This window comes from Rutidosis leptorrhynchoides, chromosome 3 (assembly GCF_046630445.1).
Source record: "Rutidosis leptorrhynchoides isolate AG116_Rl617_1_P2 chromosome 3, CSIRO_AGI_Rlap_v1, whole genome shotgun sequence".
In the NCBI taxonomy this organism is placed as follows: Eukaryota; Viridiplantae; Streptophyta; class Magnoliopsida; order Asterales; family Asteraceae; genus Rutidosis; species Rutidosis leptorrhynchoides.
In genome coordinates this window covers 498,511,559-498,527,584 of record NC_092335.1, presented here as the reverse complement: position 1 = coordinate 498,527,584, position 16,026 = coordinate 498,511,559, and the positions used below count along the sequence as shown (strand labels likewise).

The window sequence follows — 16,026 nt, the reverse complement described above, 5'->3', positions numbered from 1 at the left end:
ATTTTGGAGAGTGTAGTTGGATTAAGAGAGTCGTCTATATCATTGTAACAATTTGTGATATAGTGTATTTCTCTCTTTGGGGGCCGGTGGTTTTTCTCCTGTTTTGGAGTTTCCACATTAAATCTTGTGTTGTGTATTGTTCTTATTTCTTTACTATTATTGTTGGGCTGGGTGGTGGAAATTAGTGAGACCGTAATTTCCCAACAACTGGTATCAGAGCGTCTGGTTTGACCGGGGTCTCGGTTATAGGAGTCGGAGTATGCTCTGTGGTTGCCACGGGAGTGGATCGTCCACATCAGAAACGAGTTCTATTGATCGTATAGGGTATCTGGTTAGACAATATTTTTTCTGATTCGTATTATTAGTTGGATTTGTTAGTGGCGAGTTGTGGATTTTCGATTTAAAGGGTCCTGGCTACCTGCTACATCTTTTGGCTATATTAAACGTGAGCAAAATCAGAGAAAGTGTTGTTTATAGGATACGGATACGATGTCGAAGTTCAGTCCAATGAGGTTTGATGTAGAGAAATTTGATGGGATGATCAATTTTGGCTTATGGCAGGTTCAAGTCAAGGATGTGTTGATTCAGTCCGGGTTACACAAGGCATTGAAAGGTAAACCCACATTTGTTCCCGGCAGTGATTCTAGCAGTAAGTTCGATGAAGAAGAATGGGATGATATGGATTTGAGGGCAGCAAGTGCGATTTGTTTGTGTCTTGCAAATAACGTGCTTGCAAATGTGCACGGGTTATCAACGGCAAAGGAGCTTTGGGTTAAACTAGAGCAGTTGTACCAGGGCAAGGGCATCTCAAATCGGTTGTGTCTTAAAGAACAATTTCATACTCTGCGTATGGATGGGGGTTCAAAGATTTCAGATCATCTAAGTATTCTTAACGGTATTGTTTCAGAACTGGAGGCTATTGGAGTTAAAAAGGATGATGAAGATAAAGCTTTGAGGTTGGTATTATCTTTATCATCGTCTTATGAACACATGAAACCTATTTTGATGTATGGGAAGAAAACTCTGAAGTTTGAAGATGTTACTAGCAAGATCCTATCCGAGGAGAAAAGACTGGAAGGTAACGGGGTCTCGTCATCAGGAGATACGATATTGTTGTGTTCGGATAGGCGAAAGAGAAACTCTGGGAAGAATCTGGTATGCTGGAGGTGCGAGAAGACTGGGCATGTAAGGGTTAATTGTCCAGGTGGAGCTAATCCGGCAAATGGCTCCAAAGATGCTAACATTGTCTCCGTCGTTACGGAGAGTGACGAATTCCTCTGAAGTCACGTCATCCTCATGGTGTGTCCGCGCCACCATGGAAAGGGATATTCGTTAGCGATTCCACAATTGCACATGGGCATTGGTTTGGCATTGATGCAGGTTGTGTGGTGGAAACTGATGTTGTAGCTGATGAAACTTCCAGGGAAAGCCAAACAGGAAGTTGCACCATAAAGTTTCAGCTGGTTGTTCAACAACATGTGCCGAGGTGAAATGCTTGGAATGTGATATTCTAAGTGCTATACTCTTAATGGTGGAGTATGATAATTCTTGTTAAGAGTTATGATTGTCTGTGATGACAATGATTGTCGGTTTAGACAATGTTCGGTAAAGATGCAAGTTTTGTCTCTTGGGAGATAATGTCAACGGCATGAAGATGAGGATCTTGAAGTTGTCGTCGAGGAAGCATCTATATCGGTTATCCTTATAATGTTGAAGTATGGTTATCTTTTTCTATCAAAAAGGTGGAGATTTGTTGATTTTATTTTTTGATAGAAAAATTGATATGGTTACTTTGTGAAGGATGTTATCCCACATAGGTGGAAGGAGAAAGTTGGAGGTATGTGACTTGGTTATAAAAGGAGGGCTAAGTCTTCATTCCAATTTGCACCAATCAATACACTTTAAGTATTTGATTATTTCTTTCTTTCTTACCCTTGTTTGAGAGTTGTATTAGTTAAATATTTTGAAGAGTGTAGTTGGCTTAAGAGAGTCGTCTATATTATTGTAACAATTTGTGATATAGTGTATTTCTCTCTTTGGGGGCCGGTGGTTTTTCTCCTGTTTTGGAGTTTTCACGTTAAATCTTGTGTTGTGTATTGTTCTTATTTCTTTACTATTATTGTTGGACTGGGTGGTGGGAATTAGTGAGACCGTAATTTCTCAACAGTTGGGGCTCTGACATCCTTGCAAGAGGTCTCAGGTTCGAATCTTGGAGTGGCTAGGGAAGGGTTGGAAACAGCCAGAAAGTATTTTTGATAGGCTGCGTACACTAAAGTATGGGATTGAATTACTCGCTTTCCCTGGTAACCCGAACATAAAAAACCTTACAACAACAACAAAACATAATGAATATTTGCACACACACACAAAAAAAAAACAAAAGTTTATGAATGCTCCTAACATTATGGTACAAACTACTACATTAACTATGTATGTAGTTTGTTTCATACATATAGTATACTATAATTATATCACAGGGAGTATATATTTAAATCAAAAAATAAAATTAAAATAAACCCCTATATTTGGATATAATCCATTCAAAATGATTTTAAATGATACTTATTTGGGCTCAATAATAACTCTCACATTTTTGTTTTTTAAAATTTTTCGTTTTCAACTTTTACTTTAAATATTTTTGTTTTTTATATAATATCTGATAAAAAATATACTAATAAAAATACATTTAAAACTCGGTTAATTCATATAAATTTTATTAAGTATTTGTGTTTAAGTTCTGAGAAAGTGTATCTAATATAAGATGTCAATTTTTTAACAAGAAGCTTTGCATCACTATCATTTATTTCAACGACACTCATCAGGATTGGCAGAGCGAGACTTGAACCCATGACCTAACTCTCAGCCCCAACACACAAGGTGAAGGGATGCCGTTGAAGTAATGCTTCGTTGGCTTGCCATTGTCTTAATTTGATAATAACTAATCGGTTTACAGAATCTTGAAAATGAAAGACATACCAAATAAGTGATACATATTTGATCATCTCAAATAAGTGATACATATTGTACTTGTCTTCTCTAATCGAATAATTAAAATGAACATGAACATATGAAATAAATCAGCTAACCCCACTACCAAAAAGAGATAATATTAATGATTATGATTATGGTTTGGCGTTGCAAAAGGGGTGGTCTAAAGTCTAAACCACGCCACAAAATCCTTACAAAAGTCTACTCACAAGTCTTCTCCCTTATCACAAACCAAACCAGTCTATTCACTTGACTTTTCAAAGTCAAGATTATTACTTTTCATATTCCAACCCCAAATTCTTATATCAACATGTTTACATAACATTATGTTTTTTTTTATAATTTATATATTCCTGTACATCCTTCTTTAAGACTTAAAAAGGATAACAACTTTGAATCAATTTGAAACCAAAAAGCAGTATGCTTGACTTCAAAGTCCTTACAGACAGTTGTCTTAGTACAAGTAGCAATTTCAACCTGTTCACTTATGAATGTGTCCATTAGAGCTATGTTTGTTTCACATGAGCCAAACTAAAAAGAGTTAAGGTGTTTGATAAAACTAAATGATTTAGCGCTAAATAGTTTATAATCTGAATGATTTAAGAGTTCTGAATAAAGTTGCTTATGAATGAAAATTACTTGTTTGATAATCATTTTTAACGAATAATGTGAATGATGTAAAATTATATATTAACATTTGACATGAATAAAAGCTACAATAGTTGTTTAATAAGTGTTTTTGATATAATTTAAAGAGCATAGTACATAAAATTTAGGTGTTTGGTTTAGTACTGAATGTTGAAACATTCAGCACCATATGTAAGTCAGAGGTAAGAAACAAACGCATTGAATGCTGCCGAATCATTCAATTAAGAGGTAAACAAACACTCTTAAAAAGAAAACAAGGTATAATAAGTACTGTAATTAACTTGTATCACCACTTACATGTTTACTGTTGATAAAAAATGATGAACAAACCCAACTCGTTTTGACCCGTTACAGAACCAACTATTTTGCAATCTCTAACTCTTGATGAAATATGGGCTTACTTACTAACAAACGTCGTTGTCATGAAGCTACTAATGTAAGTCCCATCAAATATACCATCTTCCCACACAATTTCCTAATTTAAGTTAGTTAATTAAAGTAAAAAACTACAAATGTAACATCAAAGAATTCGTTTTCATATATTTTTATGGGACCTGAGTATCAATATTTTTAATAGCAGCCACTGCTGCCACCATTAAACACGACACGAAACGAAACTTCTTCGATAGGCAAAGGAAGGTCATAGGAAAGAGAGGTATCAATATTATAAAAAACAGAAAACTCAACTTGCAAAACAAAATATGATCATGGATGCATATGATCAGCCTATGTCTAAATCACAGAGTTACAGATCAGATAATGACTCACCTGGTATTAGTTATGATGTTCCAAACCACCAAAATTCTGAATTTTTGGATAACTTTTTAATCTTTGATGATTGGATGAATGAAGATCAAGCGCCGATTGTTCCTGAATATCAAGATCATACACAGGTTTACGTTTCGGCCACCATTGATGAAGGAAGTCAGTTCATTGGAAGCAGCAGCATTAGTAGCCACCTTCAAGGAGATAATAGTATTGGTAAGAAAACTCATTTTATCATAATATCATATGCAAAAACATTACTAAGAGCCAGAGTCGTTTGTATACGAAAGTTTTTCATATATTATAAAAATAAGTTCAATAATACTGCAAAAAATGTAATATATATTTAGAACCTTATAAATAAATGGACAATAAAATATATTGTTGAGTTATATTTTTGGGACCATTAAGATTTTGGGCCCTGAGAAATTGCACTCTTTTCACGCCTCAAAATTCGGCCATGCTAGGAGTCAGTGGTTGCGGCAATGAGATCGTTGCACGAGATCTCACGTTCAAATCTTGTGATAGTCAGGGAAGAGTTTGGAAATGGTCATGGGTTAATCCGGTTAGACCACATACACCAGACTAAAGATATTCGCCCTCACAGATAACCTGAACAGCGAAAAACCTATCCCAAAATGTCATATGCAAACTTGCATGTAAATTAGATCATGCACTACACACACACTTTGACCATGTTAATATACACCTGAACACATGGACACAAAGCAAGTGGCATGATCAAGATTGACTTGGGTGCTAGGAACCTAAAAAGGTGCTTTTTGTTATTAGGTGACACTGGGATCGTACAAGCTCGACGGGGTACTAAAGAGAAAGTCGCCTTTAAAACTCAATCACAAATAGAGAATTTAGATGACGGGTTCAAGTGGAGGAAGTACGGGAAGAAGATGGTGAAGAACAGCCCAAACCCAAGGTACGTACGTGGTTAATAATGACATTATTTTCCCCTTCGATTATGTGATTTTCTGCATTCAGGAATCAAATAATTACTTGTAAGGGAACTCATCAACTTTGAGGTTGTCAGTTCGAGTCCCGTCATGACCCAATAATGTGTATATGTGTTTGCTGTTCAAAAAAAAAAAACTTTGTAGTTACTTTTAAAACACCCCTTACGCATGCATGATGTTTTTATGGAAGAACATATAACTGAAAAAGGTACTAATGTGGTTTAACTTATAATATGTTAACAGGAATTATTATCGTTGTTCAGCAGAAGGATGTTCAGTTAAGAAGAGAGTTGAAAGAGACGTTGATGATGCACGATTTGTAATCACAACGTATGAAGGCATCCATAACCACCAACGTCCTTCTAACTTCTAATAGCTGGTATTAATTAAATAGTTAATTATCATTTAGCTCTTATAAATATGTTTAATTAATTTAGTTGTTCTGCACTTGCTCACTCCCTATCTTATTGAGATGCTAGCAAGTAGCTTTTGTATGTTTTCATCTGTTGTAAGAAGAATGTTGTATTTCATGCAGTTACTTTTTTTTCCTTCCACCACCCAAGGTTATAGATCTTTTTTACAATATAAATGATTTTGTTTGATGTAATGCATAAAAAGATGATCATCAAATCCATCATTATACAAAAAGATGTAATGATTTTGGTTTCTGCATTTCCAGACTAATAAAACAGCACAAATTCTGCAGTTTCCAGCACATTTACAAATTAAAAACCTGCTATATAATAACGATTACGAATTCACAAAATACCATAATAACACTAAACAAAAGTCTTGAAACATACACTTATCCAAACATGCATTACAATATCCGAAAAACTACAAAATAAAATATCGTTTACAAAACGTACCAACCATTTCATAATTGTCTTGACGCACACCAAACAAATTACAAACCGTCAAATCCATCATTATACAAATCGTTATCAAAGTCATCGTTCGAGCTCGGGTTACCGGAAGTGGAAGTACCGGTATTGGAAGTACCGGTAGTGGAAGTACCGGGAGGATAGCCAAATCTTGGTCGAACATCGTCCGGAATTTGCATATTATTAAAAGCAATTATTCGTTCAATGTCGGCCGCCGTGTAGTATGGTTGTGGTGGTATTTCGGGTTGACGACTCCGACCGGTAGACGGTGAAGATTCAGAATTAGTTACCGACTTTGGCATCTTCGGGCCCAATCCGCGTTGGTGTCCCGGTCGTTCGCCCAAAACTTGTTCCATGATAACTTCCTCGTCGGTGCCGGGAAATTGTTTTAACAACGTCTTCATTCGTTTCTACAAAGTTAAAAAAATATAAATATTACTAACATATCATTATTTATATATACATACATACGTATAAAAATGTATCACTTACAAGACCATTATATATATATATATATATATATATATATATATATATATATATATATATATATATATATATATATATCTACAAAGTTAAAAAAATATAAATATTACTAACATATCATTATTTATATATACATACATACGTATAAAAATGTATCACTTACAAGACCATTATATATATATATATATATATATATATATATATATATATATATATATATATATATATATATATATATATATATATATATCGGGAGTACACCAATTGACTTATACTATTATTTATAAGAAGTACACCATAATCTATAAAAATGTATCACTTACGTAATTAATTTTCGGTATGAACGAATCATTCCACTTGGTACGATCCTTGGGTATGTGCAAGATCTTGTAATTTTTTATAGGACCGATTTTCGCATTCTTGGCTTGACGTTCGTTCTACAAACACACAAATAAATAACTTAAATGTATAAAATCAAATAATCCATTTTCTTATAAGCATACAAAAATAAGCATAAACATAAACATAAACATAAGCATAATCATAAGCATAAACATAAACATAAACAATAACATTTATAATTATATACTTATACTTGTATACTTATAATTATATACTTATACTAATTTTTCGAATTAAAAATGTACATAACATTTTCTTCATCAAACCTATCAATTTACTAATTAAAATTGGATTTTAGGACCAATTATAATCAAAACTTAAGCAACTTAACAAACTAAGCATGAAATTCATGAAACTAAACATATTGTCATACAACAATTTCATGTTCTTGACAATTTCATCACAAAACCCACCACTTTACTAACTAAATTCGGATTTAAATATTCAAGGAATCATCAAACATAAGCATAGTAACAAACTAAACATGAAAATCATAAGCTAAAACATATATAATCACAACAATTATCAAATGTTAACCCCAATTTTCGGATTTGGGGTTTTAACAAACTAAACATGAAAAAGAATCAAAATTAAAAAAGAAAAAAGTGAAGAACATACCTTGGTAGTGATTGGGATGAAAGATTGTTGGATTTGGTGTGGAAGAAGCGAGAAATCGCCGGAAATCGCTCGATAACACCGGAGTTGTGCGAGTTTTTTTGGTAGGTGAAAGTGAGAAAAAGGTAGCCAAGTTTCAGCTTTTCTGCCGAAACTTTTCCCGGACGACCCGTTCCGGACGATAAATCGTCCGGGAATCAAATGGAGGGAAACGAAATTTTAGGCGCGGTTGTGTGAGTTTTTTTATTTATTTTTGGACTGATGAAGCTTATCGTCCGGAAAGGTTTTCCCAGACGATTTATCGTCCGGAAAGAAAAAGGCTCCAAAATTGCCACATTTTGGAGCCAAATATTTTCAAGCCAAAAATAATAATAATTAAATAGTATCTTCCGGGACGATTTGGAGTCGTCCGGGAAAGTGGGTCAAACATGCAGGTGCTAGTGGGTCCGTTTTTTGGCGTGTAGTAGCTCTTCCCGGACGATGGCCATCGTCCGGAAAAACCTCCGTCCATTAAAATCGATTTTCTAGTAGTGTGACTAGCATGCCCCAAGAAGCCGCAACACTGATACCTTTGTGCTTCATCCGTTAGATTAATAATTAGTTAGTATTATTCTTAACTGCTTTGTACAATACATTAATGCTCATTAACAACAGTCCTAAGGACTTTCGTTCCTAGCCTTAATTGTTAGTTTAGTTAAATGTTTAGATCAGTTTGACTTGGTATGCTTTGGCCGATTAGTATGGAGAAGTAGTGGGCAAGTAGGGAACAAGTCTTGCTGATTTTATGGTGCACGTTGAGTGCTTTGTGTTTTTTTTTTTTTTTTTGAACGGCGTTTAGAAGTCACTGACGGGAATCAAATACGATGTCGACACCCACCCACCCGATAATTTCCTTGGTATTAATTGTTATAATCCTACCGCCCCTCAGGAGGAAACCCACATAACGAATCCATGCGGACATCGTGTGTGGTAAAACCCCCTCAGATGAGGCGCGAACACAAAACGTTCGCAACCTCCGAGGCCCATGAAATGAGCGGGTATACAGAAGTACATGAATGAACCAAGTGGTTGAAGATTACAGGTGGTCCAAACTGGTCTTCGAGAAGACATCAACTCCCTAAAGGGAAGGCATGTTGGAACAAATCCTCAACACTCAAATATAAACTGTATATATTTGCAACTTTAAAAAAGGAGCGAAATGATCTTGTTTTGTTCCTCGGTTAAAAAGAGATATATTGAACAATCATAGAAGCACTTCAACAAACATATTCGATCTAGACCAATTCGATCAAGGTATTATTAGTGTTTATTCTATTAGACAACAACAAAGAACACATTTTTTTCACTTTATTCAAATAAAAGCTGTACCCATTCGAAATTCTTCTGATTTTCAGTATGATCTCTACCTGTTACCTCCCCTGGTTTGATGTAATAACAACCAGGATAAGCATTGAGTGAGTTTTGATGATATTGTGATAGCATCGAAGACACCTGTAAATATTTTACGTGACACGAAGTTCTATAAATGTATATATGATATCAATCTTACCGCACTGGGATGCAAACGATTAATCTTAAGTGCAAAAAACTACAAAAGGCAAATCAAATTAAAACAATAGTGTACCTGGAATAGAAGAATACATTGCACAACATGCAAAAGACCCCAGAAGTTATTCTCATTATTTCTGGTGTATGTTTACCGTTTTCTAGGTACGAGCCTCATCTGGTTCTCTCGTGTATCTTTTGTTGAAGACATTTTCTTTTTGAAAATGTTTTCCGCATTTATAAAAGTTTTCGCTTTTTCCCAAAAAAAAATCAGCATAAACATCAACCAAAATTGACCGACTATTTTCACAGTTTAAACAAGTGAATAGGAGAAGTCCTCAAAACATATCATCTAAAAAGTACAAGTGATTTACACGTGAAATCAAAATTTCCAGTTACTAAAGAATTCGCAAAAATCGGATCTTTTTTCAATAAGACATGCTTCAATGTCTTCAAAATCGATAACGTATGTACGTTCTTTGTACCGAATAATATTAACATGATACTTCAATTAAAGATAATATCAGGATTCCTTACATATAAGCTTAGTCCTGATAGCTCTTTCCATTTAGGCACTTCACCGTGAACATAAGAAGACAAACTCCACAATGTATCTTCATGTTTCATCTTGTTCTTCGACAATATAGACGATCGCATTAAAGCAGTTGACTTGGTCAACGGATACCGTTTTTGTTTACCTGTCATACCACTAGAATGCAACCAACGAGAACCCGAATGTTGCTTTTTCTGCGGGTCAGCTTTAAAGCCCGTGACATGAACTTCGTTGACTTTGAAAGTCAACTCAACACTTGTGCTTTTCTCTACTTGAACCAAGGCAAGCATTGGGATACCTACGGGCTCGTAATCTCGTAATGGATCTCTAAGCAACATTTGTAAACCTAAAGTGAAGTTATTAAGAATCCCTAAATTTGTGGAATCCGATTTTATCAACTCGTTTAACGATATGGACATGTCGAATAGCTCATCAACGCGATTGTTGCTTGTAGATGCTACGTTTATGGTTGAGGGAGGGTCTTCGGTTGACATTCGAGATTGAATTCTCAATCCTTCGATTAAAAGGTATTGAATCTTTTCAATAGCTAAAGGAATAATATTGTCTATAGAAACATATTCTGAATCAATTTCACAACAAATTTTCGTCTGTGTTTCTTCAACTTCTGATTTATGAAGTAACCATTGACCCCTGCTGTGACATGTTACCGATAATTAAGGAAATGTAATTGTTAAAATTAATGGAAATGCATTGAATTCAAGTGGAAAAACTTGTAAAGGGTCAAAACAAGCGGTCTTTGTAGTTTGTATTACTTTCTACATGGAATGTGTCAAGTTGGGTTAACCCAAGATATTTTTTTTATATCCTTTTTTTTCAAATATAAATATCTTGTGTTTCATATATGATTTTAATAATAATCTAGTTTAATAAATAAGGTGTTTTGCAAGGTTTTATGCATCAAGTTACATTGAGTAACAAGTTTGATCATTTAAAATGGTAGCATCTATAAAATTGACCCATTATCCAAATTGACCCATTATCCAAATTGACCCATTCACAAGTAAATAAATCAACATTGCCACCTATGGTTTCTAATTCGATGATGCTGAAATATGCTTAATATAGATATAAAATGGCTAACCTTTCGAGCGCCTCCATTTTAGATTTAGATTCCCAAGCTTCTTGTTGTAATGTCTTTCCTGTAATTTCTTCCAACGCCATCAAACGGGTCGCCTGAAAAAGCATCTTTTCGGATCCAACCGTCGCCCATTTCATCAATATATCCATACCATTACATCCCATTTCCAAAGGTATAACAACTGAATTAGATACATGCAAAATCAATTTCTCACCATTTTTAGCTTTTTTGAATATCAACGGATTAATGGACCTTAAAAAGCCACCATCTTTAGTCTTCAAAAACGAGCCCAACCCAATTCCAAGCGAAGGCAATTCATGCGGTCTCTCGGGTGAAAGATAAACCGGACTTCCAAAAGCACCCGAATCGGTTCTTGGAGAATTCACAAACGCCGTCTCGTTCAACCCCCATTTTTGCATTAATTCGTTAGTTTCTAAATTCTCAAGCATTTTAGCTTTCCTTCTACTAATCAAAGACGGACCACTCTCATATTCAGGCTCCGTTTCCACTTCTCGAAATAAAAACGTTGAATCAAAAATGTTAGAACAATCTTTTCGATCTTCAATTGCACGTAAATCAAATATTAAGTTTCCCAAATCTAAAGTTTCCTCCTCAAATTGTCTCAAAAGACGTTCCCTTGGAGACTCGGGCTCGCTATCAGAACCAAACAAGTTCATAAATTCATCGACAACAATGTTCGTTAGATCATCTAAGCTACGTGACTTTACCAAATTACCCCCTTCACAAATTTCTCCATTCTTCATATCATCTTCAAAAAACTGGTTTTCCTGACATGAAAAATCCAACTCTCGTGATTCGGATATCGAAAGATTGTGCAAAAATAGGTCAAGTTCTTCACTCGATTCTTCAATGCATACGTTATTATCGTTAGATCTAATTCCATCAAAATCAGTCTCTGTTTCAAAGTCACCGCATACTTCATCATCAAAAAGTTCAGCCACATTAATCGTCTCAATACACAAACTTTCAACAGATTTAGATAATTCAACACCTTTATCAACAACCATAAATTCATCATCATAAACCTCGTTAGATATTGAACTCGATTCTTTTGAGTAACTCGAATTTGCATCATCATCAAGTAACTCATAAAGAATATTAACCGACGGCCCTTCATTTACTACATTCCCATTACGAGCTTTCGTATCAAAAGATAGATTAGACATGCGGGCCCTACGGCTCGAGTTACCCGGAATACTTCCAACCCGTTCAAGCATTTTCCCGTTTCCTTTATCCGGAACCTTCCCAAAGTTATTCGGCCTCATAAAACTATCAACCGATAAAGAAAAACCAAAACTAACATTAATTACCGCACCTTTTGCCTTACCCGTAAGCTTAAAACTCGTTATCCACTTTCCGTAACGGTTTTTCTCGTCTTCCAACTCCGTTAAAGAAAGCGGAAGCAATTTCGTGAGATCAATCCAATGTTTCCCGATATCTAAATTAGGTGCTCCAACTATAGAAACATATAGCAACGAAAGTTTAGGCGCGTACTTTTCCACGTCATCATGGGCACCACTTTTACTAACATACACCGAACAACGGTGGATCAAAGTCTCTTCAAACTCTGCAACACCTTCTTTAACACACACAAAACGGCTTTTTAAAACGTCGTTTTTTCTTTTCCAATGAACACATAAACTAAGGTCATTAAAGCTTAACGGTAATCCTGATATAGAATGAATTTGAAGAAAGAAAGAACAATTTAACCTATGGTTTCGAATATGAGTAAACGCTTTCAATGGCTTCCATTTCCAAATTGATGACTTTTTGTTGTTCAGTAATAAATCGTCTTTTACATAATTAGGATAAATCGAAGTTTTCGGTGGGTTGTCACGCAGATATAAAGCTTTGCCTATTTCTTCAATGTCATGTAATAACCGTGAACTTCCATAGTCATCGATGTTTATCTTCGCAGACTCCATCTTCACACAAAACTTCAATAATATGAAAATGTACTAATTAGTCAAATGCAAAGCCATTTAGAATCTAAATAAACCTAGGTTATGCATTCAACAACTCTTTTTCCTTATATTATTAATTTTAATTATTAATTATTATTGCTGATTGTTGATATTTATCTCAATAATGAGTTATCAGTCTGTGCTTCTTAGAAAAGATTAGTTTGACCTAATTAATAGCTTCATTTCTATCAAAGCCCCCTTATTTGAACCTTGTTATACCAACAAACTCACTAAATTTTTTATTCAACTTAATATATAATTAAATTGAATTGGATTAACTAATTTCAAGTATAAAGAAAGTTGGGCAGAGAAACAAAAACAGATCAACTGATTAACATGTATACAAAAACATAAAATTAATGAATACCCACTACAAATTACTGCAAAAATTACAATAAAGGTGAGATTTTGCAGAAATTTATGCACACTTACCAGGGTTTAGAGTTGAATCAAACGATATGAAAGATTTGTGGGGTTGAGGAACCGATAGATACAGTTGGGATTAAGATGTACCACACTCTCAGGCAACCTAATTTGATTGATTTTTGTGGGTTCTTTTGTCGGGATATTTATTTTGTCTTTCTCTATACTTATACTTATATTATATTCCCACTTTTATTAGTTTTAAATTTCTTTCTAATTAAATTAAAATCCAACTCATTGCAACGAAAAGTTTTTTAATAAAAAGGTTCACCGGCCTCGAATTACATATTTTAATTTTAACCAGTTTTTTGGGCCGCACTTTCGCTGCGGGTTGGTTTCGAAAAAAAAAAAGAAGGTACTGTAGCTACACTAGCAGCTACAGTAGCGGGTATTCGGGTCGGGTTGGTGGAGCGGGTCAGGGGATCCGGATGGTATTGGATTAGTGGTTTGGGGGTGTTGGGCAAATCATGTTTTAAAAAAAAAAAAAAAATAGAGAGTTACTATTAACGAATGGTGTTAACCAATCATAGGTTGACACCATTTACCACAATTTATGTATATATAAATTCAAATAATATTAAGACATGGTCAATTGTAATCCCTTAAATTCAACAATTTGCTTGAAATCCAACGGACTAATCAGATTGCGAAATGTGACGCAACAAACAAATGTTATTAACAAAAAAAGAAAATTCAAGATTTTTTTTTAAATTAATTTTTTTTTGAAAAAAAAAATTTCGAATTTTTCTTTTTGAAAAAAAATAAATTTTTTTTTTTTAAATTTAGCATGTCAAATCCAATCACATGTGATTCTGCATATCAAATCCAATCACATGTGATTGAAAAAAAGACATTCAAATTTTTTTTTTTGTTTTTCAAAATTTGTTTTTTTCAATTTTTTTTCAATCACATGTGATTGGATTTGACATGCAGAATCACATGTGATTGGGTTTTACAATCACATGTGATTGGTATGCAGAATCACATGTGATTTACTGCATGCCAAATCCAATCACATGTGATTGAAAATAAAAATTTTGGAAAAAAAAAAGTTTCGAATTTTTTTTTTCCAATCACATTTGATTGTCGCGGCCACATGTCGCACTCTGATTGGTTACTTGGATCTCAACTTAAAAGTTGAATTCATTTAAATATTCCTCTAAGACATGGTACATTATTAATAACGATAAATTTGTTTAAACGAATCAAACAATAGCATTACAACGATGAGCCCTAGTCCCATAAAGAATTGAAGATCAAACAATACAATGATAGTATTGTTTGATATCAAATCGATCCGTTCTAGTTCTAATGTTATCTGTTCTAATCATTGCAATATTTTCATATAGTTCTAATGTTATCTGTTCTAATCATTGCAATATTTTCATAAGGATGACATTAGAACATATTTGAAAATCAAACAATACAATCATTACAATAAAAATCTAACGATGAGCCATAGTCCAGCTAAAATAAACAAATCAAACGACTCTCAAAAGTGAATAACCCCGTTTAATCAAATATCAAGTATACAAAGTAAAACTAAGGTTGTAACTAACAGAAACTTAAATAATGGGCTACACTAACAAAGAACAAATGAACATAACGGGGTGCTTGCCAAAAAATAACTGGGTTAGCAGTCGGAAAACAAAACCGATCGCCAACATAACAACCAACGACAGTCTGACCGGGAAAAACCAACAAACACAACTACTCGAAGAAAGAACCAAAACCACCATAACATAGTCGCCTATGGAACAAGAGGCACACCAAAAACCAACTAACCAAACACCCGCAAAATACCAAAGTATCAAAAGAGATACTCGTCGCCTGATTTCCAAAGAGAGAGGACGTCAGAATAAGCTCCGACAGCGATGAAAACGAGATTCAACGACAAAGCTGACCATGACAGGAGCAGTAACAGGAGATACATTGTGACGATCGCTCCAAATCCATATAGACGAATACGTCATTCATCGATTTCATTGCGAGATATTTTGACCTCTATATGATATGTATTATAAACATTGCATTCTTTTGAAAAGGTATACCATAAATGAATATTTAAATCCCAGATTTTCGACATCTGATGATTTCTACATATAGACAATCACCGTAAATAATGGTTTACAATAATACTTCCGTTGACAATGCATTCAGAATGAGATACATGGTGATGGTTTTGTGAATGCAACATTTTCTTGAATAAAGCATGTATGACTCCATGCACATAGCTTGTATAACAGATAAGCAAACAGCGGAAGACTTCTAGGAACCTGAGAATAAACATGCTTACAAGTGTCAACACAAAGGTTGGTGAGTTCATAGTTTTAATGTATCGCATAATCTGTATATAAAGGTGAATCACAAGATTTCAATTGTTTCATCCAGAAACGTTTATCAAAATATTCTACAAGATTGAGCACCCTGGTAACTAAACTTTAACGTCTATATAATAAGTACCCCTGTTTTAACATACATGCAACCAACATCTACAATACACGCAAACCAACGTGTACTAAACTCAAATAGCATACGTCTGTTTTATAGTTCATGCTAGGGTTTCTATACCTGGAACAGACGGGGATGTCAGGCCCTATGGATCCATATACAACTACTCGCGCACACCAGTTCTTATAACTGGCAGTTACTAGTTACCAAAGCT

The 16,026-nt window shown here is 34.4% G+C and overlaps 2 protein-coding genes across 3 annotated transcripts; one reads left to right on the top strand and one right to left on the bottom strand.

Annotated features, from left to right (window-relative positions):
• The first annotated feature begins 4,250 nt into the window (after window positions 1–4,250).
• LOC139898227 (probable WRKY transcription factor 50) lies at window positions 4,251–5,926 on the top strand. Its single transcript, XM_071880963.1, has 3 exons — window positions 4,251–4,617; window positions 5,194–5,335; window positions 5,613–5,926. Exons 1-3 carry the CDS (start codon window positions 4,338–4,340, stop codon window positions 5,740–5,742), a joined length of 552 nt encoding a protein of 183 aa, XP_071737064.1. The 5' UTR covers window positions 4,251–4,337; the 3' UTR covers window positions 5,743–5,926.
• A 3,685-nt stretch (window positions 5,927–9,611) lies between these two features.
• LOC139898226 (protein PLASTID MOVEMENT IMPAIRED 1-RELATED 1-like) lies at window positions 9,612–13,483 on the bottom strand. 2 transcript variants are annotated; one of them, XM_071880961.1, is made up of 3 exons: window positions 13,371–13,483; window positions 10,957–12,911; window positions 9,612–10,508 (listed from the first exon to the last, which is right to left on the bottom strand). In XM_071880961.1, exons 2-3 carry the CDS (start codon window positions 12,897–12,899, stop codon window positions 9,809–9,811), a joined length of 2,643 nt encoding a protein of 880 aa, XP_071737062.1. In that variant the 5' UTR covers window positions 12,900–12,911; window positions 13,371–13,483; the 3' UTR covers window positions 9,612–9,808. The 2 variants fall into 2 exon arrangements, with proteins under 2 accessions (XP_071737062.1, XP_071737063.1); XM_071880962.1 differs by having other exon boundaries at window positions 9,612–10,505.
• Between the last annotated feature and the right edge of the window lie 2,543 nt (window positions 13,484–16,026).

Excerpts from the sequence above, each read along its gene's own strand:
- LOC139898227 (XM_071880963.1), top strand. The coding sequence starts at position 4,338 with ATGATCATGGATGCATATGATCAGCCTATGTCTAAATCACAGAGTTAC. Across the intron at positions 4,618-5,193 it reads TCAAGGAGATAATAGTATTG|GTGACACTGGGATCGTACAA; the intron begins GTAAGAAAACTC and ends TTTTGTTATTAG. Across the intron at positions 5,336-5,612 it reads AAGAACAGCCCAAACCCAAG|GAATTATTATCGTTGTTCAG; the intron begins GTACGTACGTGG and ends ATATGTTAACAG.
- LOC139898226 (XM_071880961.1), bottom strand. The coding sequence starts at position 12,899 with ATGGAGTCTGCGAAGATAAACATCGATGACTATGGAAGTTCACGGTTA. Across the intron at positions 10,509-10,956 it reads AAAATGGAGGCGCTCGAAAG|CAGGGGTCAATGGTTACTTC; the intron begins GTTAGCCATTTT and ends AACATGTCACAG.